This window comes from Bufo bufo, chromosome 7, assembly GCF_905171765.1.
Source record: "Bufo bufo chromosome 7, aBufBuf1.1, whole genome shotgun sequence".
Classification (NCBI taxonomy): Eukaryota; Metazoa; Chordata; class Amphibia; order Anura; family Bufonidae; genus Bufo; species Bufo bufo.
This window is the reverse complement of record NC_053395.1, coordinates 45,738,570-45,760,033: the sequence shown is the minus strand read 5'-3', so window position 1 is coordinate 45,760,033 and position 21,464 is coordinate 45,738,570. Positions and strand designations below refer to the sequence as shown.

The 21,464-nt window shown below is 46.5% G+C and overlaps 1 protein-coding gene across 1 annotated transcript in view; it reads right to left on the bottom strand.

Moving 5' to 3' along the window:
• The window catches only part of MOSMO (modulator of smoothened), a 31,368-nt gene extending 10,242 nt beyond the window's left edge, over positions 1-21,126 (bottom strand). Inside the window, exon 1 of the mRNA XM_040440089.1 lies at positions 20,905-21,126. Coding sequence (XP_040296023.1) covers positions 20,905-21,010 — 106 coding nt within the window. The 5' untranslated portion in view covers positions 21,011-21,126. The remainder of the gene's footprint in view (positions 1-20,904) is intronic.
• Between the last annotated feature and the right edge of the window lie 338 nt (positions 21,127-21,464).

Here is a 21,464-nt window from a genome sequence, read left to right as displayed (position 1 = left end):
TCTGCAACTGCCGCACCATCTGCACTTTGACTGGAACAGGCAGTGAAAACGTCATCATGCTTGCCCTTCTCAAAGTGCAGAGAGCCAAGCCTCTAGGTGTAACGGCAACGGCCGATGTCATACGGACTGCAAAATACATACGGTGGTGTGAATGCTCACTGTAACCGCATGCATGCATGGCCAAGCGTGCATCTGTTCCCATCCTGAAGAAAGGAATACGCCACTCCTAAACGCCTCTAGCAGCAGCTTCTCTCCCTTGAGAACAAAGGATCAGGCACGTTTAAATACAACTTGCCCCATCTCCCCCCTAGGGAAAGTCGGAAACACCCCCGAACTTATCAGATTCTACACTGGTCCCACTGAAATGGGACCTTTCGGACCACCACTATGACAGTAAATCGGATCTGATGAAATTCCAGTCACAAACCGGAACGCTTTAAAAAAGCATATCACATTTTCCAGCACATCTCACGGGTGACGTTTTAGTCGCAGTCTGGCCGTTCACGTCCTCCAACTGTTTCTTTAAGAACAGTGCCCACCGATCGCCGCTGAATCGGGACGAGACCACATGTACTACTGCTGTGTGGCACTAAGACCATGGCTGAAGAAGACAAAGGGGGCTTTTAACCCCTTTTAGTAACCTTGGAACCAACCAACTTCAAATTCCCTTCTACTAAAAGACCAGCAAAGGCCAAGTCAGGCGTTGATCAATAATTGACGGCTCCAGACTGCTGGCAAGGAACAGATTCAGACACGTTCCTAGAAGGGCAGGACAAATGCCGTCTTGGCTCAATGCACTGTTACCGCAGATACAGCACGACAAACAGGGCACGAGATTCTTGCCGGCTAGTCAGCTGGAGTATGATGCGACATTAAAGGGCATCGTAAGGGGTCACAAGTAGCCGCAGAGAACCTCAAGATGTACACACCACAGAACGCCTGGTAAGGGTTGGTTACGGTAACTTAAAGGGCATCTGTCAGCAGATTTGTACCTATGACACTGGCTGACCTGTTGCATGTGCGCTTGGCAGCTGAAGACATTCGTGCTGGTCCCATGTTCATATGTGCCCACATTGCTGAGAAAAATGCGGGCACATATGAACATGGGACCAACACAGAGGCCTTCACCTATCAAGCGCACATGCAACAGGTCAGCCAGTGTCCTAGGTACAAATCTGCTGACAGATGCCCCTTAATATGTCTCGCAGCAAAAATAAAATAAAATAATAAATCTGGTATTCTGCCACAGATCGGGAAGACTGGCCTCTTCGGGTGCACCTTTGAGGAGAGCGATTGGCTGATGCAGTCACATGTCAAACGCTACAGCCGAGTAAATAGAGCCAGGCCGGGAGAACCAGAGTGGTAGGTAGGTACTTACCAGGTCTTTATTGCAGGTTAATCCAGACCGTTTTCCAGTCTCATCCTGAAACTGGACAAACCCTTTAAAGTGATCGGCCAGGAAGATACTTTTAGAAATGTACAATATTGTACAATTCAGCACCTATCAAATGGACGTGAGCATAAGTGCAGGAGATTTTTCACTTTTAAAAAGGTTGTCCAAGAATTTTAATTCTCAGACAACTCCTTTAAGACAATGTGCAAAGTTGCACTTCTTTTACAGTCCCCTGCAGCCACAATCTGTTTAATGCATTTAACTGCAGTCTGGTCAGTAGAAGTCTAGTGATTGCATGCGCTTTGTTTTACGAGCTCCGTAGAACCAATGAGGTCACCATCGTGTGCATCCCCAGGATTAGGGCTCACTTCTTTCCTTCTGAAATGCATTAGTCTGAAGCTGTATACTTGCAGCTGAGGCATATTACAATGGATGGATCAGAGAAGACACCTTCTGGATGACGTCATCCTGCACGCAAGAGGCAACGGGGGACCTGAATTGGGATGGTTTGGGGATGGTGAAGAATTGCAAGTTAAATGTTATGGATACTTTTGCACTGATTTTATTGATGCAATTTATTCCTAAATGCAAAACTAATCAACTAGTCTTCATTAAAAGAAATTTCCTACCATTCTGCTCCTGCAAAGCATATGGAAGTCCTTCACTTAGCTGCTGATTCTGACAAATCTATCAGAGCACTGCGCCTGTTTCCAATGGCTCTCCCTGGCATCTTCCAACTCCTCTCAGTGTTAGAGATGGCAGCAGTGAAGCGGAGGAGGTTGTACGAGGCAGATCAGAGTGTGGAAAGGGGGGAAGCATCCAAGGAGAGCAACTCATACAGGCTGTAGTTAGAAAGAACAGTGCATACAAGGCATTTTGCAGGGTGAGAATCAAACAGATTCTTCAGTGGTTCATACCTTTTAATGGCTAACTGAAAAGATGACAATTGCAAGCGTCTGAGACTAAGGCCTCATGCACACGACAGTTTTTTTAGCAGTCCCTTTTTCACTGATCCATTGTTCCGTATCAGTTTTTTTCTCTCTCCGATTTAAGTCCTCTTCCGTTCCATTATTGACCAAAACATATCTGTATGGTTTCCGTATTTGGATCCGTTTTTTGCGGATCGTATACAGAAACAGTAACTTATTAAATCACCAAACACATGAGCAATATGGGCTGGGCACAGCATTTCTACAGTATGGATCCGCAAAATACGGATGGTGTTCCATGTGCGTTCTGTATTTTTTGCGGACCCATTGACTTGAATGGGGCCTCGGACCGCGATTTGCGGACAATAGGACAGGCACTACTTTTTTGCGGAACGGCCATGCGGACAAACAGAATGCACAACGAGTAACTTCTGTATTTTCTACAGCCCCATTGAAGTGAATGGTTCCGCATACGGTCCGCAAAAACAAAAAAATAAAAAACACATGCTCCTCAGCATCAGTGACTATCAGCACAAGTGAGACGAGATCCCTCAAGGGCTGCAGAAGGAGAAATCAGTAGAGTAACAAAGCTGTGCTGTTACATGAGAGCTAATGAAGACAGCAGCATCCTGGATACACCGGGAGAGGCATGTCCAACATGAGAATAGCCTGAAACTAGGAGCAGGTTGCAAACTAAATATCAGTTACTGAAAATGAATGAAGGAATGAAGATTGCAACCTAATATTTATTGCAAAATTTTCTTTGACTCATGGTAACCACTCGCATATGTAAAAAAAAAAAAAACAAAAAAAAAAAAACACTTTCAATGCCAAGGCCTGAACGTATATGGCAAAAGTGCATTAACTTTCAAATCATCATACTTCTGATTTATTATACGAAAATATTTACAGCAGATAATAGCCGTCATTCATCTACTGTCAGACGAGACCAGTTTAAGTATGGCCTGCCTGCTCTGGGATGGGATAAGTGGCAGTGGGTGTTCGGTAGCTCCTATTGTTGAGATTGTAGTGCCATTTCGTGTGGGAGTTATTTGAATAGTTATGGTCACAGACCAATTAGAATACACGAGGCGTCACGGCGGCGAGAAGTAAAACACGAATGCCACTTAACTGCGGTGTCAATCACCCGAGAGCGAACGCGATTACATAACAATCTGCTCAAAAGCTTTCATTATGGAGCCTGACATTTCTCCTCTTAACTAATGGAATATAAAAAGAATGTGCACTGCACGCGAACGCTGACATGTTGTCTGACTGACACATACTCGCATACTGTGGAGGAGCTGGAAAGAATTACTGGGCACGACTGACGGCACACACTTACATTACCAGGAAGACAGCATAGCATGCGTGTGCGGAGAGGAAGGTCTCATTCACTTTCAGCGTTTTAGGACAACTCCCATCATCCTGGATAAAACTTAAAAAGGGGGTTGTGAACATATTCTACATTTTTGAAACCAGCACCTGGACCTGAAAACTTTTGTAATTGCACGTCATTAAAAATGTAGTATAGCCAGTGAGCTATTAAATAAAATGTATCTGTATAGCGCCACCTGCTGTTTGTTCTTTTCCTTATTTCGCTGTCCACCTCACTGAGGTGGTCGCACGTGCTCAGTTTAAATCGTCAACTGCCACCAGCCGTATGTTAAAAGGTACAAGCTGTGGCAGTTACAGGGAGACAGCTGCAGCAGAAAGGACAGCCGCCAGGCTGAAGATAATCTAGCAGAGAAATGGAAGCAGTGAATGTAGCGATACAGATTGTCATGTATTATATAATGTTTGATTTTCATTTTTTACATCAATCATGGAAGAACCCCTTTAAAGGGGTCATCAATATCTGATCGCTAGGAGGTCCGACACCCAGCACTGCCACCAATCACCTGTTGGAGGAGGCCATGGTGCTCCACTGAGCTCTGCGACCTTGACACAAAAAGCCAAGCACATTGCCACACATTGTATAGTGGCTGTGCTTGGTAGTGCAGCCTCGCCCAGCCCATTCACTTGAATGGGACTGAACTGGGTCTAGGCCATGTGACTGATGAACGTGACGTCACTGGCCTAGGAAGAGGCTGCAGCACCACAGCCCCTTCAAAAAGAAAAAGCAGTTGGCACCATGGTGCCCAAACTCGTGTATGTGCAGAAAAACCGTTTCAATAAAACGAATGCACTAAAAATCAATTGTACCCAGAAAATTGTGCATTTTTAGTATCTAAACCACGTTGTCCACCCATGACATCAGCCCCCGATGCAACGGCATGTTTTAATTATCTAAAAGCCCTGGCTCCCGCCTGATGTGCGACAACGAGCTTAGGTGTCACGCTCCTTGGAATAAATCATTGCCTTCTGATTCTTAAGTGCATCATAAGCAGACAAGCCAAGAAACAAATCAAGTGAACCTGACAGCAAAGTCCTTACACCTAGATCGGATAACAAGCACAAACAAGTGCAATGTGTAATGAATCCCAGGGTGCAAGTAGGGGCATCGTAAGGGGTCACAAGTAGCCGCAGAGAACCCCCAAGATGTACACACCACAGAACGCCTGGTAAGGGATGGTCACGGTAACTTAAAGGGCATCTGTCAGCAGATTTGTCCCTACGACACTGGCTGACCTGTTACATGTGCGCTTGGCAGCTGAAGGCATCTGTCTTGGTCCCATCTTCATATGTGCCCGCATTGCTGAGAAAAATTATGTTTTAATATATGCAAATGAGACTAAGAGCAATGGGGGCGTTGCCGTTACACCTGGAGGCTCTGCTCTCTCTGCAACTGCTGCGCCCTCTCCACTTTGACAGGGCCAGGCAGTGGAACATCATAAGGGTTCATGCATGCAAATAGCGGTCTGCAATGCACAGGCACCAGCCGCGCGCCCATCGTCTGCAGACCCATTCACTTGAAAGGGTCCACAATCCGCAACATTCAGGCGTCGTTCCATAGTAGTTCTGTGGGCTTCTGCTCCGTATCTTGCAGATTGCAGACCTATTCAAAGGAATGGGTCCGCATCTGTGAGTGCACGTCCGCTGCCTGTATATTGCGGACCACAATACAGGCACAGACCGCGCAAGTTTGATTGACGGGGGGGGGGGGCTCATACACACAAACTGGAGAGGATGCAGCAGTTGCAGAGAGCAGAGCCTCTAGGTGTAACGGCAACGCCCCTGTTGCTCCTAGAGGCTCATTTGCATATATTAAAAGTTCATTTTTCTCAGCAATACGGACACATATGAACATGGGACCAACACAGATGCCTTCAGCTGCCACGTGGACACAAGTAACAGGTCAGCCAGTGTCATAGGGACAAATCTGCTGACAGATGCTTTTTTTTTTTTTTTTTTTAAATAAAGGCAAATTCAGACTGCAGACATCTTGTGTCTCGGACCTACAATCAGACCGGTAGCCATGTCAGCCTCGCAATGAGAAGACAGCCAAATCTGCAGGACCCAACCACTCAGCGTCACAGCGACCCCCGTGGACCAGTGAGACGCAATCAATGAATGTGGATCTTGCATTATTCACCTCTCCGCTCACACAAAAGCCATTAACCAGCGCCTGCATCCCAGTCACGGGCGGCGAATCTCTCCTCGGCATCTGCCCGGCAGTAAAGCCCACAGTGCTGCGGTTTAGTATCACTGCTGGTTTGATGAATTGTGCCAAACTATTTTTTGTTTTATTTTTTCCCCCCCAAATCCCCAGACACTGCGAAGAAGAAAACTGAAAAGACAAAGAAGACGCTGTGCAGAATATAAAATATTAGGAGGAGATCTGGATTTTGCACAGAGCTGGGAGCCTGTAATCTTTCCACCGGCGGCAGAATAAAAAGCTTCCCATTAATTCGCAGACACAAAGAAATTCATTATTTGCCTTCTGTTCTAACCGCGGCGAAAGATACAGCGCTGGAATCTGACAGGGCCTCGCCGGAAGGACACAGTCAAAACCTGTCAGAAGACTTTCCTTTAAAATAAAAATAATAAAATTCAGCAAAATTCTGAAAGGCATTATTATAATATTACGGATGATAAGCGCCTGGTGCGTTGTAATTGTGCTCCATTTCTGTCACCAACGACCTCCTATCAAAACTGCTTGCATAGACGCAATTGGGGAGAATGTGATTAAAACTTTTTTAGTTATACTTTTTTTTTAAATATGCAAATTAGGCCTTTGCCTCTCCTTTGCTCTTGTTGCAGCCAAGCTCCACGCCTTTCTGAGGCCAGCCCCTCCCTCGCTGCTCTGCTACTAATTGGCCGTCAATCAAAGCAGCCAGGGAGGGGCTGGCCACAGAAAGGAGTGGAGCTTGGGTGCAACAAGAGCAAAGATGAGGCCCTCTTTGCACCAAAGGCCTAATTTGCATATTAAGAAAAGGTATCACAACTTAGGAACAGAACCCTGGATCAACGAAAGAACCACAGCTATTAGTCTATAAAAACTGTTTGATAGGGAGGTCTCTGTTGACAGGTTCCCTTTAACTGCACCCTCTGACATTGGATGTGGCCTCTGGATTCTGACAGCAACTCTCTTAGTAGAAAACACATGCATGGGTGGCCGAGCTGACTGTAGGGATCGACCGATTATCGGAGTTACCGTTCTTATCGGCCGATATTCACGATTTTCAAAGTTATCGGTATCAGCATCTAACCTTGCCGATAATGCGTCCAGCTCGCTATCACAGAACATGAGCGCGCTGCTGTCAGAGCGCTCATGTACCCTCAGCAGCACAGGGGAGAAGGAATCACTCTCTCCCTCCCCCTGTGCAGCGCTGCCAATAAGAAGAGAGTGGGGCAAAGGAGAGGCGGGTGCACGGCGCCACCAATGATAATTAACGTCTAATACAAATACAGGAGGCGGTGCCCAGCCTATATGGCAGGAAGCTGCAATCAGCGGAAGTTAACCCCTCAGGTGCCGGCTATGTGATTCTGCGCCAACACACCTGCCTCCTGTTTCAAAAGTTAAAAACATTGGTGGCGCAGTGTGACCAAAAGTATTAAAGTCATTGGTGGCAGTGGCCATAGGGTCCCCTCCTCTTCACTGGTGGCAGTGGCAGTTGTGATCGGCGGCCCAGCAGTATAATCCTGGGGCTCTGATCGGTTACCATGGCAGCCAGGACGCTACTGAAGCCCTGGCTGCCATGGTAATCTCCTGCTGCTGTGTGCACAAAGCACAGGGCAGCCGGGAGAGTGCAGAGTCCTATTCACCTTAATAGATCTCTAGATTAAAGATTCCAGGTTCTAGCCCCTAAGGGGGGGAAATAGTAAAAAAAAAAAAAAAAAACTAAGTATGAATTACCCCCTTTCCCAATTTTACATATAAAATATATAAACTATAAATAAACATCACATATTGCCACGTCCGAAAAGTCCAAACTAGTAAAATATATATATATATATATATATATATATATATATATATATATATATATATATATATATATATATACACATATACACATATACACACTGCTCAAAAAAATAAAGGGAACACTTAAACAACACAATGTAACTCCAAGTCAATCACACTTCTGTAAAATCAAACTGTCCACTTAGGAAGCAACACTGAGTGACAATCAATTTCACATGCTGTTGTGAAAATGGGATAGACAACAGGTGGAAATTATAGGCAATTAGCAAGACACCCCCAATAAAGAAGTGGTTCTGCAGGTGGTGATCACAGACCACTTCTCAGTTTCTATGCTTCCTGGCTGATGTTTTGGTCACTTTTGAATGCTGGCAGTGCTTTCACTCTAGTGGTAGCATGAGACGGAGTCTACAACCCACACAAGTGGCTCAGGTAGTGCAGCTTATCCAGGATGGCACATCAATGCGAGCTGTGGCAAGAAGGTTTGCTGTGTCTGTCAGCGTAGTGTCCAGAGCATGGAGGCGCTACCAGGAGACAGGCCAGTACATCAGGAGACGTGGAGGAGGGCAACAACCCAGCAGCAGGACCGCTACCTCTGCCTTTGTGCAAGGAGGAACAGGAGGAGCACTGCCAGAGCCCTGCAAAATGACCTCCAGCAGGCCACAAATGTGCATGTGTCTGCTCAAACGGTCAGAAACAGACTCCATGAGGGTGATATGAGGGCCAGACGTCCACAGGTGGGGGTTGTGCTTACAGCCCAACACCGTGCAGGACGTTTGGCATTTTCCAGAGAACACCAAGATTGGCAAATTCGCCACTGGCGCCCTGTGATCTTCACAGATGAAAGCAGGTTCACACTAAGCACATGTGACAGACGTGACAGAGTCTGGAGACGCCGTGGAGAACGTTCTGCTGCCTGCAACATCCTCCAGCATGACCGGTTTGGCATTGGGTCAGTAATGGTGTGGGGTGGCATTTCTTTGGAGGGCAGCACAGCCCTCCATGTGCTCGCCAGAGGTAGCCTGACTGCCATTAGGTACCGAGACGAGATCCTCAGACCCCTTGTGAGACCATATGCTGGTGCGGTTGGCCCTGGGTTCCTCCTAATGCAAGACAATGCTAGACCTCATGTGGCTGGAGTGTGTCAGCAGTTCCTGCAAGACGAAGGCATTGATGCTATGGACTGGCCCGCCCGTTCCCCAGACCTGAATCCAATTGAGCACATCTGGGACATCATGTCTCGCTCTATCCACCAACGTCAAGTTGCACTACAGACTGTCCAGGAGTTGGCAGATGCTTTAGTCCAGGTCTGGGAGGAGATCCCTCAGGAGACCGTCCGCCACCTCATCAGGAGCATGCACAGGTGTTGTAGGGAGGTCATACAGGCAAGTGGAGGCCACACACACTACTGAGCCTTATTTTGACTTGATTTAAGGACATTACATCAAAGTTGGATCAGCCTGTAGTGTGTTTTTCCACTTTAATTTTGAGTGTGACTCCAAATCCAGACCTCCATGGGTTGAAAAATTAGATTTCCATTTTTAATTTGTGTGATTTTGTTGTCAGCACATTCAACTATGTAAAGAACAAAGTATTTCAGAAGAATATTTAATTAATTCAGATCTAGGATGTGTTATTTTTGTGTTCCCTTTATTTTTTTGAGCAGTGTGTACAATATATATATACATATACACACACACACATACTAGCTCTAATCTTTTTTTCTAAGTTATCGACTATCGGCCTGAAAGTTCACAGGTGATCGGCTCTTAAAAAAAACCCATCATCAGTCGATCCCTAGAGCTGAGCATGCATGTGTATTAGAGATGAGCAAATCAATTATAAAGAATCGATTCTTCTCATCAGCAGGACTTTTTCTCATGAGGGGCTGTCCCTGGAGGTAAGAAGTGCCCACATGCAGCAAGATTGACAGGGACAGACATTTAGCCTAGCCCTTACAAATTCCTACCTGCGCGGCTACTCCGGTTAGCAGAGCAAGGGCAGAGGCATCGCTACTCTTCTAGGTAAGGATGCCTGCGCAGTCGCTGCTCCGAAGCCTGAGCTAGCCTCAGGATAGGGCATGCGACACCGGGAACTATACGGTGTAATGAGCCTTCCGCTTCCATTGCATAGTTTCCGGCACCATAGCTGCCCGATACAGCTGCCGGGAGTTGGACCCACTACAATGTGATATTGACAACATATCCTGAGGATGGGTCATCAATATCTGCACCCTGGAGAACCCCTATGACTTTCTTAGAGCCTGCTAGCCCCTCAGTCACTTAACCCTTTCAGAATGATGCAAATGTCTAATAGGGATAATTTTTGCTGAGATCTAAAAAACACATAATCCATAGAAAAATTGGTCCCAATGTAGCAAGGTTCACGGCGTGACTACACGGAGAAGATAAGGTCGCCGTGGTCTAGAAGAGCAGGACAAGCGAGTCTTTAAGGGCTAACCCCAAGCTAGACTTTCAATTCAAGTTACACACTTTAAAGGGAACCCAACAGGTGCCCTCATTACAGCATTTCAAATAAGGCCTCATGCATACGACCTTTTTTTTTTGCGGTCCGCAAAACGGATTTCCGTTGTTCCGTGACCGTTTTTTCTTCCGTGATTTGATTTTTGGAGGATCCACGGACATATAAAGTGAAAAAAAAAAAAAAAAAAAAAAAAAAAAAAAAAAAGAGTCAAGTTTCTATTGAAAATTATAGGAAAAAACCGACACGGATGACTATCTTGTGTGCATCCGTGATTTTTCATGGACCCATTGAAAGTCAGTGGGTCCGTGAAAAAAAAAAAGGAAAACGGAACAACGGCCGCGGATGCACACAACGGTCGTGTGCAAGAGGCCTAAAACCTATTTTAAAGACGAACCAAGAACAGGAAGCAACGTCATGGGCGAGCGGCTCACCCAAAAGCTTGCCTTGATCGATTGCTCAGATTCATGAAAAATGGGGGAATATATAACTGTCCCAGATGTGGCTCCTAAGATGCTCCTCCATGGTTTTCCTCAATATATCTTATATTTTATTTTTTATCCAAGAGTCCAGGTACAGAGAACAGCAATGAACAGCCTGGAGGGAAGTCATTACACTTGCCATTTGCGTGGTCTTCTGCTTCCAGCCCTGAAGGGATGCAAATGACATTTCCCTTCTATTAGGAGAGCGGAGCGTGCACCAGATTGTGCGCTTGTAACCCAGAACCTGACTCATACATATGCATTGGAGGCATGAGGAAACATCCCCGTAGGGTAAACCCATGGTATTTGGCGCGGCATGACATAACCTGTATTTACTGACAGGGCCGTAATTTCTAGCTCATGCCTGGAGACTGGGCTGAGGCCAGAAAGGTCACCACTACTAGTGCAGATCATCCCAACAGAGAAGCAAAGCTGCAAACCGATAAACGGCCAGTGTATATCAAGGATCCATGTACTGCAATGGTGTCCTGCTGTTTCATAACTACAACTCTCAGCATGCAGCTGTCAGGACATGCTACAAGATGCAGCTTCAAATCCAGAGGGCCATTTTGCATGGCTTTGTGGAGCAGAGAACAAAACAGACGAGAAGAGAAGAGTCTCACTCCAACCTCTATACGTGGGACTGTTATCTTCATGTCTATGTTCACTTTTTTTTTTACTACTTCAATGCATCAAAAATTAAAAATTAAGTAACCATGCTTGTTTTAGGTCTAGACCTCCCTATGAAGATCTATGTGTCTCCATGGCAACAGACTACAAACAAACCCCGAGTAGTTGGGTAAGAATCTCAACGCATCATAAATATTCCCCAATACATTTGAAAAAGTGTCCAGAAGTAAGGACAGGTGTATAGTGGAATGACCGCAGGAACAGACTACACAGAGTCTGTCTGTAGTCTGTAACCATGGAGACGCATAGAGCTTCATTATAACTGTAGACCTTTTTTATTCATTGAAGCAATAAAAATAAAAAACTGAAGAAAAATTGTCTTTAAAATATGTGCGCCTGGTAATAGTAACCTGGCCCACATGTGGCAGTGGGTTTCTTTAGCTTACGGACCCCTGATGTAAAGATGTACACATCCATTAAAAAGGTGTATGTCTAGTAATGGCATCATGAGATACATTTGGCAGAAGGGGTGTGGGTTGGTGGGCTCTTTTAGCGTATGGACTCTGCTCAGTTGCAAGTCTTGTCCACTCTTACAAGTCCAGTCTGGTCAAGAAGATGACAGACACTCCCCATGAAGGTTTAAAATTAAAAGGGGTTGGTCAAGACTAGAACAAAATGGCTGCTTTCTAAAAAAAAACACAGCACCCCACCTTTCCACAATTTGCGTGTGGTATGACAGCTCAGCCCCATTCACTTCAATGCAGCTGAGCAGAAGTGCCAGAAACAATCCGCGGACAGGAGTGGGGCTGGTTTTGGAGAAAAAAAAGCAGCCATGTTTGTCTAGTCCTGGACAACCCCATCCATTTATGAAATGTACTTTTTGGAAATCTAATTACCCTTTACATGGGCATTTTGATAGCACTTCCTTCGAAAAAAGCAGTTTGCAGCCAAAACAGATTGCCTTGAATGCTTAAGTTCTATTTATTAATAATTCAGATTTTATCAATGTGTTCCCCGCATCAATATTTTACTTCTATTACAACACGTTCCGCTGCCAACCATATTTTATGTGGATGCCAGATTACACTATTTTCTCCAAATAAGAGCGAGGTAGGCAGTAAACAACGGAGGATATGGACGAGCATTTGATTACAACTCCCATTATCCCCTCTATTAGGGGGTTCCTGCTTCAGAGGAGCGGAGCGGCTCTTCTCTGAGCTGTACCTCGCTCCACAATCCATGTTCTGTCTGTTTACAGGAAGCCAAGGAAAGGTGAAAAAAGAAATAATCAGCCCCGGCCTCCTTCTCCGTGAAGCTTAATTAGATTCCCCATGATAAATCTAACACTAGAAAGACAAACTGTTAATAGCGCGTGTGTGATCCTCGGGGGAAACCGCTTAAAAATGCTTTCAGGGCGGCCATGATGGTGAATGATATTCACGCTACCGGCTGCTACCTTGAGAAAAAGGTGTAAATGAAGAACACAGCGAGTAAAAAGAGCAAAAAGCAAACAAACAAGGCAGCAATTGTAAGCAATTTCATATACTGGAAGGATATTTACCCAACTTAAAAAGGTTATGGGCCACTTCGGGGCAATTTTTCCTTTTTTAGGATTGCATTTTATGCATTTCAATATAAAAATCTTTTTTTCAATTGGTTTTTATTTTTTAAAAAAAAGCTCAGCTGTTTGAGGTAAAAATAAAAAATCAGTCTGGTCAGCTGAGGGCTCATGTGAAGCCTCATCTCTGATCTCATAAACACTTATTATAGCTAAACTCTTATCAAACGCATAAGAATGTGGCTTAACTGAGTGTTTATGAGGTCAGAAGATGAGAGATAAGGCTTCACATGAGCCCTCAGCTGATGGGACTAAGAAGTGATACTCTGCAAACAGACAGATTTTTATTTTTTTTTAACCCTTGTATCTCAAAAACAGCTGAACATTTTTAATAAAAAAATAATTTTTTGCCGGAAATGAGTCAAAGCCCCGGAGATGTCAACAGCCTTTAAAGTGACTTCTAGCCCTGTGGGGGGAGATAGGGAGGGCAGTATAAAAGCTAAAAAACAAACACCCCCCCTCTCCTCCCCCTCCACAGAGCTAGAAGTCACTTTGAAGGCTGTGGACATCTTCTCACATAGAGTTGAATTTATTAGGAGGTGAATTTTGGAAGTCAGTTTTCCGCTCAACTCCGACCCAGTGTCACCACTGGACCAGGAAGGAGGGAAGGGTGGGGGGGACTGAACTATGTTTTGAACAGCACCCTCAGCAGTTTGGACCATAATTTTTTTTCTGCAAAAAAACTTTAAAAAAATAAAACTTTAAAGCTAACCATGCACACTTTTTCATCCACATTTTAGAAGTGCCATATGGTGTAAATAAAATAAAAATATATTTTTTTGTGTGTTTTACAGCAGAAAACAGGCACAAATAAAATGATAAATTCCCCACAGACTGTAGAGGTGTTCGCACACTCTTAGAAAAGGTATTCCTCCATATGATCACTCGGGGACAGTGTAGTCTGAAAGTCATATAGAGACGCTATACTATCACTACTGGCGGGATTACAGATGTTAATAAGATCCTAGTGGAATAAAACGTCCAGAGCCCTGAATAGCGGCTCAAGCACATGCCCGTACTTTGCACCCCATCGGCATTTTTTTTGTCATCCCCACACGTCCCCATTAATCTCTATGTCATGTGTGTCGTCCGCAACTGTATGCCCGTTCTGCAAGTTATAGAACATTTCGACAATAGTAAATTACTAGTGCAGAGTGCACCCGGAAGGTTCGTTATTTGGAGGCCGCAATATGGGCACGGTCGTGTGCATGTGGCCTAAAGCTGCACAGTCCTGACAGGGACCGGCATATTGGACAGTCACCTGACCTGAATGAGAAATTCTCCCTTTAGTTATCAGTTAAAGAAACTGAAACCGGTAAAGCGTTCTGCCACTGATTTCAAGTTACAACACAAATTTTAAAAACGGTGCCAAAGGGTCCATTCAAATACATCTAAGGGTCCAGTCACACGTCCGTAGTGTATTGCGGATCCCCAATACATCCGGCCGGCACCCCCATAGAACTGCTTATTCTTGTCCGCAATTGCGGACAAAAATAGAACATGTTCTATTTTTATTTTTTTTCGGGAGCCGCGGACCGGAAGATCGAGGCCGCGCTCCGGAAATGCGGATAGTACACTGTGCTGTCCGCATCTCTTTCGGCCCCATAGAGAATGAATGGGTCCGGATTCGTTCCGCAAAAGATCCGAACCCATTCTACGGATGTGTGAATGGACCCTTAGGCCTGGTTCACACCTGAGCGTTTTACAGTGCGTTCCTACGCGCTGTAAAACGCTCAACAGGCGAAAACCCATGTTTCCCTATGGGCATGGTTCTCACCTGCGCGTTTGACAGTGCGTACGAACGCGCTGTAAAACGGCCTACGCCCAAAGAAGTACAGGAGCTTCTTTGGGGCATATTGTCGTGCGTTCTGTACATAAACACCTTTTTTTCATTGGACGCCTCTGTGGTCAATCGCAAGAACGCGCGTTTCCCATTTCCAAAAACACGCTGTAATACTCCCCGAAAACGTCCGACTAAAATGCGTGCATCAAATAGGTTCAAGTGTGAACCAGGCCTAATGGGTCAGGAAGGGGGGGGGGGGGGGGGGGTTGGTGCTTAGATATTGATGACCTGTCCTCAGGATAGGTCAACAGTATCAGACAGGTGAAGGTCCGACACCCCACGATCAGCAGTTTTGGGCAGCTGCGGGTACTCAAAGCTATATAGCGGAAGGAGAGCTTTGTACAGTTTCTGGCACCAGCGGCTGCCTGAGACACTTGATCTGTCAGGGTGCCACGTGACGGACTCCCACAGATCAGGCACTGATGACCTATCCTGAGGATAGGTCACCAGTATCGACGTACTGGAAAACCCCTTTAACACATGCGAGAAGATCACAAGTCTGACGGACGACCACCGATTTTCACAATGAAGGCATCTAAACCCTTTGGGCAAGGGTCGGAAACTTCCGTATCGCTGCTACAAATTTCAATGGTCCAATGCGGTGTCTCATGATAGAAATCTCTAAGCCGAGTCAAAAGGGATCCATAAAGCCTCTTTATTGTGGAAATCAGTGGTAGCTCCAAGATCGCTATGGTCCTCTCATGTGCATCTATGATAGGTTAGAAAATGGGTGCCCCAGCCTGAGGACCATAAATTTCTTATCTCCAGACATATCAAAAAAAGACATAAGTCTGCCAGTATGAAAAAAAAAAAACTAATTTGAATCTTACTAAATCTTTTAGATATGGGAATATTCATCTTTGTCCCCACATTTCTACTTGCACCCCCTCCCCCCACTCGGCAGTGCTAGAAAATGTCATCTCATGGCCAAGACAAGACAGATCGCCTACAAAATGCCCATTAATTAAGAATGCTGATGCATAAATAAAATCAATCCGTACTGAAGATCTGGAAGGTTTCCAGTGTCCGGATGTACTCTGGTCAGGTCGTAGGTGCCAGGGAGACCCGCTTGATCCAATTAATGCTGCTGAGGTGCAAGGCCTGGAGTCAAGCAGACACCGCCGAACCGTACGCTTCTGATTTATTACATTATTTCACTGCACCGAGATCCAAAGTGGCTTTGGAAAATTAAATTATACATATGACGGGATGACATAAAAACCCTCCTAGTTTATTCCATGCTGATGGAGTAGACCCCGGGGTCATGGAGTTTAGTATCCTGGAAGCAATATCTTAGAGATTGGACCACGTGTTGACAAAGCCAGTTTAGCAATGGTGTTCATGTTGCATGAAATGGGGCTAAGGCCTCCCCCGCCCAGGACTGTATCCCTTTGTGCCGTCCACATAGAAATGAATGGGTCCGCATTCGATCCGCAAATAATGTGCACGAGGCCTAATCCACATCCCTGCAGGATCCTCAAGAGGAGTGAACACGCTCCTTCTTCTAGCAGATAAAGTGGTGCGGACAAAAAAAAAAAAATCCACTCAAAATTATTTCCAATGAATGCGAACAGGATTCCAAAAACCCCATTCACATGCATTGGAGGTGGAAAGGGGATTTGGGCACAGGCTCATCAAATACTAAACATTGGACCTTTAGTATGACAATACCCAGCCGTACACTGCCCCTCATCGGTGCAGAGCAGTCCCATAAGCAATCACCCCCAACATATCTCTGTAAGGCCTCTTTCACACGACAGTATGTCTTTTTCAGTGTTTTGCGGTCCGTTTTAAACGGATCCGTTGTTCCGTTTTTTGTTTCCGTTGTGTTTCTGTTTCGTTTGTCCGTTCCGTTTTTCCATATGGCAAATACAGTATACAGTAATTTCATAGAAAAAATTGGGCTGGGCATAACATTTTCAATAGATGGATCCGCAAAAAACGGAACGGATACGGAAGACATACGGATGCACTTCCGTATGCATTCCGTTTTTTTGCGGACCCATAGACTTTAATGGAGCCACGGAACGTGATTTGCGGCCAAATATAGGACATGTTCTATGTTAAAACGGAACGGAAAAACGGAAACGGAATGCATACGGAGTACATTCCGTTTTTTTTGCGGAACCATTGAAATCAATGGTTCCGTATACGGACCGTATACGGACCGCAAAAAACGGCCCGCAAAACGGAAAAAAAAAAACGGCCGTGTGAAAGAGGCCTAAATGAGGTTCTGGCTTGGCTGTAATCCTAAGTTATGCTTCAAGGCCTGTTTACAGGGTCAGACATTAAATCAAAGAGTAGCTGCCTTACATCCGCTGGTATTAGAGGATCAGCTTTCTTTTCATTTTGAAAAGAGAGCCAATTTGCGCAGCTTTTGCCCAGAGGAGCACTTCATGGCCAATACGACTCCTTTCACCTACTAGGCCAGGGATGTTCAACCTGCGGCCCCTCCAGCTGTTGTAAAACTACAACTCCCACCATGCCCTTCTGTAGGCTGCCTGGGAATGATGGGAATTGTAGTTTTGCAACAGTTGGAGGGCCGCAGGTTGAGCATGCCTGTACTAGGCGCTCTCCATAAGCATTTACCACGCAAAAAACTGCTTGATGTTTTAGGCTACTTTCACACTGGCGTTTTGGTTTCCGTTTGCGAGATCCGTTCAGGGCTCTCAAAAGCGGTCCAAAACGGATCAGTTTTGCCCTAATGCATCCTGAATGGAAAAGGATCCGCTCAGAACGCGTCAGTTTGCCTCCGATCAGTCTCCATTGCGCCCTGCAAGCGGACACCAAAACGCTGCTTGACGATGCGGAGGCAAACAGATCTGACACACAATGTAAGTCAATGGGGACGGATCCGTTTTCACTGGCACAATAGAAAACGGATCCGTCCCCCATTGACTTTAAATGGTGTTTAAGACGGATCCGTCTTGGCTAGGTTAAAGATAATACAAACGGATCCGTTCTGAACGGATGCAGACGGTTGTTTTATCTGAATGGAAGCGTTTGTGCAGACCCATGACGGATCCGCACCAAACGCGAGTGTGAAAGTAGCCTTATGCATACCACATGCAATTTATGATATTTTAGTGGCTTTTTTGTGCCATCACACGCTTGAATTGTGGTTATTCCCCTATAAAAAAGGGGTGAGAAAAACAAACCAAATAAATAAACACTACATTGCTTCAACATGCAGCTAAAAGCGTGTAAAAATAAAAAAAATACGCAGAAAACAAGACAACCCCCCCCCCCCCCAAAAAAAAACAACCTGTGTGAACCCACCCTAACGAAAAGAGTGTTCCGTTTCCAGCTACCTGGCCTCATTTGAGTCCTGCCAAATACAGGGTATATTTTAGGGTGTATTCACATGACCATATGTATTTTGTGTTCCGCAAAACACAGATGACATCTGTGTGACGTCCGTGTGGCATACGTGTTTTTTATTTTATTTTGGAGGACCCATTGTAGAAATGCCTATTCTTGTCTGCAAAACAGACAAACATAGGACATGTTCTATCTTTTTTGCAGGGCTGCAGAATGGAGCAACGGATTTACAGTTTGCGGTCCGCCTTTTTTTTGGCGGCCCCGCAAATACGGTAGTGTGAATGGGGCCTTAGATTGTTGATTTTGTTGCAGTCCCAGTACAAAATCTACAAAGGGTTATAGGCGGCTTTCACACAGTCAGTGTTTGATCAGTGATTATGGGCCAAAACCAGGGGCAGATCTTTCCATTAGACCTCATCTCTGTGTACGCTCCACTTAGGCTCACAATCACTGATCAAACACTGCGACAGCGTCCTTATGTGCGGATTTCACCCAAAGCACGCCAAAGAGTAAAACCGGCCGTGTGCTGAGGATTTGAAAACCAGCAACGTGACTTTGCTGGTACTGTAGTTGCTGTAGATTGTACGCCTAAAAATATGCAGTGCACCTGCCACTTGTGGACTTACCCTTAAAAAGTATTTACATGAAAATACTAATTAAATAATAGAAAATTGTATATTTCAGCACGCTGTTTAGGAGACCTTACAGAGCCGAGTGACAACACACCAAGAAGATGCACTGGAGGCCGTAGTGGTTGTCAGAAACCTTTCATCCGCAAATTAAAAAAAAACTGTATGCCATCCGTTTTTGTTTTTTTTGCGGATCCATAGTAACAATGCCTAAAATGGACAAGAATAGGACATGTTTTTTTTTGCGGGGGCTACGGAACGGACATACGGTGTGCATGAATGGGTCCGCATCCTATCCGAAAAAAAAATAAACGGAACACGGAAACAAAACATTCGTGTGCATGTAGCCTTATGTGTATGGTTCACTTAATACTGGGAGAGATTCCCTCCTGCACCCACCTACTACCTGGTTACGTACAAAGAAATTTGGAAGGAAAAAGCTCCAAAATAAAGTGCGTAAATGGGTTTATGTGACGTTTTTTCATGCAATATATGCACACCTGCCCAATGTCCTCCACCAGAGCTGTCCCTACAGCCCCTCCTATCTATACCCGTCCTCCCCTACAGCCCCTCCTATCTATACCCGTCCTCCCCTACAGCCCCTCCTATCTATACCCGTCCTCCCCTACAGCCCCTCCTATCTATACCCGTCCTCCCCTACAGCCCCTCCTATCTATACCCGTCCTCCCCTACAGCCCCTCCTATCTATACCCGTCCTCCCCTACAGCCCCTCCTATCTATACCCGTCCTCCCCTACAGCCCCTCCTATCTATACCCGTCCTCCCCTACAGCCCCTCCTATCTATACCCGTCCTCCCCTACAGCCCCTCCTATCTATACCCGTCCTCCCCTACAGCCCCTCCTATCTATACCCGTCCTCCCCTACAGCCCCTCCTATCTATACCCGTCCTCCCCTACAGCCCCTCCTATCTATACCCGTCCTCCCCTACAGCCCCTCCTATCTATACCCGTCCTCCCCTACAGCCCCTCCTATCTATACCCGTCCTCCCCTACAGCCCCTCCTATCTATACCCGTCCTCCCCTACAGCCCCTCCTATCTATACCCGTCCTCCCCTACAGCCCCTCCTATCTATACCCGTCCTCCCTACAGCCCCTCCTATCTATACCCGTCCTCCCCTACAGCCCCTCCTATCTATACCCGTCCTCCCCTACAGCCCCTCCTATCTATACCCGTCCTCCCCTACAGCCCCTCCTATCTATACCCGTCCTCCCCTACAGCCCCTCCTATCTATACCCGTCCTCCCATACAGCCCCTCCTATCTATACCCGTCCTCCCCTACAGCCTCTCCTATCTATACCCGTCCTCCCCTACAGCCTCTCCTATCTATACCCGTCCTCCCATACAGCCCCTCCTATCTATACCCGTCCTCCCATACAGCCCCTCCTATCTATACCCGTCCTCCCATACAGCCCCTCCTATCTATACCCGTCCTCCCCTACAGCCCCTCCTATCTATACCCGTCCTCCCCTACAGCCCCTCCTATCTATACCCGTCCTCCCCTACAGCCTCTCCTATCTATACCCGTCCTCCCCTACAGCCTCTCCTATCTATACCCGTCCTCCCCTACAGCCTCTCCTATCTATACCCGTCCTCCCCTACAGCCCCTCCTATCTATACCCGTCCTCCCCTACAGCCCCTCCTATCTATACCCGTCCTCCCCTACAGCCCCTCCTATCTATACCCGTCCTCCCCTACAGCCTCTCCTATCTATACCCGTCCTCCCCTACAGCCTCTCCTATTACTACAACTATACTGAAACTACAACTCCCAGAATCCTCCTTTTACTTCTATGGGAGTTACAAGAGTAGCAGAGTAATTGTGCATGATGGGAGTTGTAGTGTCACTGCAGCTGGAGTGCCGAAGGTTGCTGATCCCTGATATAGACGATCGGGCTGGTGACCTGAACACATGGCTCTGGGGTCACACTGGTCAGGGGTATTTGCCACCACATTCTCCAGAACTCAATGGATCCATTACTGGGTCTAACATGCACCACTGAAATCAATGGAGGGCTTCCGGCTGAGACCTCCAGTAACTGGAGCTCCACTTTAAATCCCCATTTCCCCCATGAACCAGGTCTGCACCTCTGCCAGTGCCACCCATTGTCTCTGCCCCCCGTCCTATCCTCCATGTCTCCACAGCCCTCCCGGGCACAGCTGCCATCCCCCCTCCTCTAGCCCCGCACTCACCCGCGGACTCCCCGGTGTTTATCCAGTCCGGGTTGGCGATGCTGGCGATGGCAAAGATATCCGCAGCCAGAAACAGACATCCTGAAATGATGGTCAGTTTATCCATATCTTTCCCCCCCCGCCGCTGCCGCCGGGCCTCCCGGTGCCCGCTCCCCTCTCAGACGGAGGGGGGCGATCCCTCCATGCAAACCTCCAACCCAGCGCTGAGACCGGGCCGGATACTGCCCCGGAACTCAAACCCCCCTCTCTCCAGAGAGGCCCCCGGAAGTAAATAGCGCGCAGGGTTCCGCCTCCAGATACTGTGCGCTCCGCCCGCACCTTGTTACTACGGAAGCTGACAAAGGACAGTTCTCCCTAGCAACAGCGGTCACGTGATACAGGGCGGCGAGGCTAACGCTGCTAGAACCTGTGTGCCTAGTGATTCATTTACATGTTACAGACCGCCCACATAACACGGGGGAGGCGTAAACAACACAGGGAATGTGGAGGGGTTGCCTATGGCAACCAATCAGGCTGCTGCTTTTAATTTTCTAACAGCCGCTGAAAAATAAGAGCTGGGA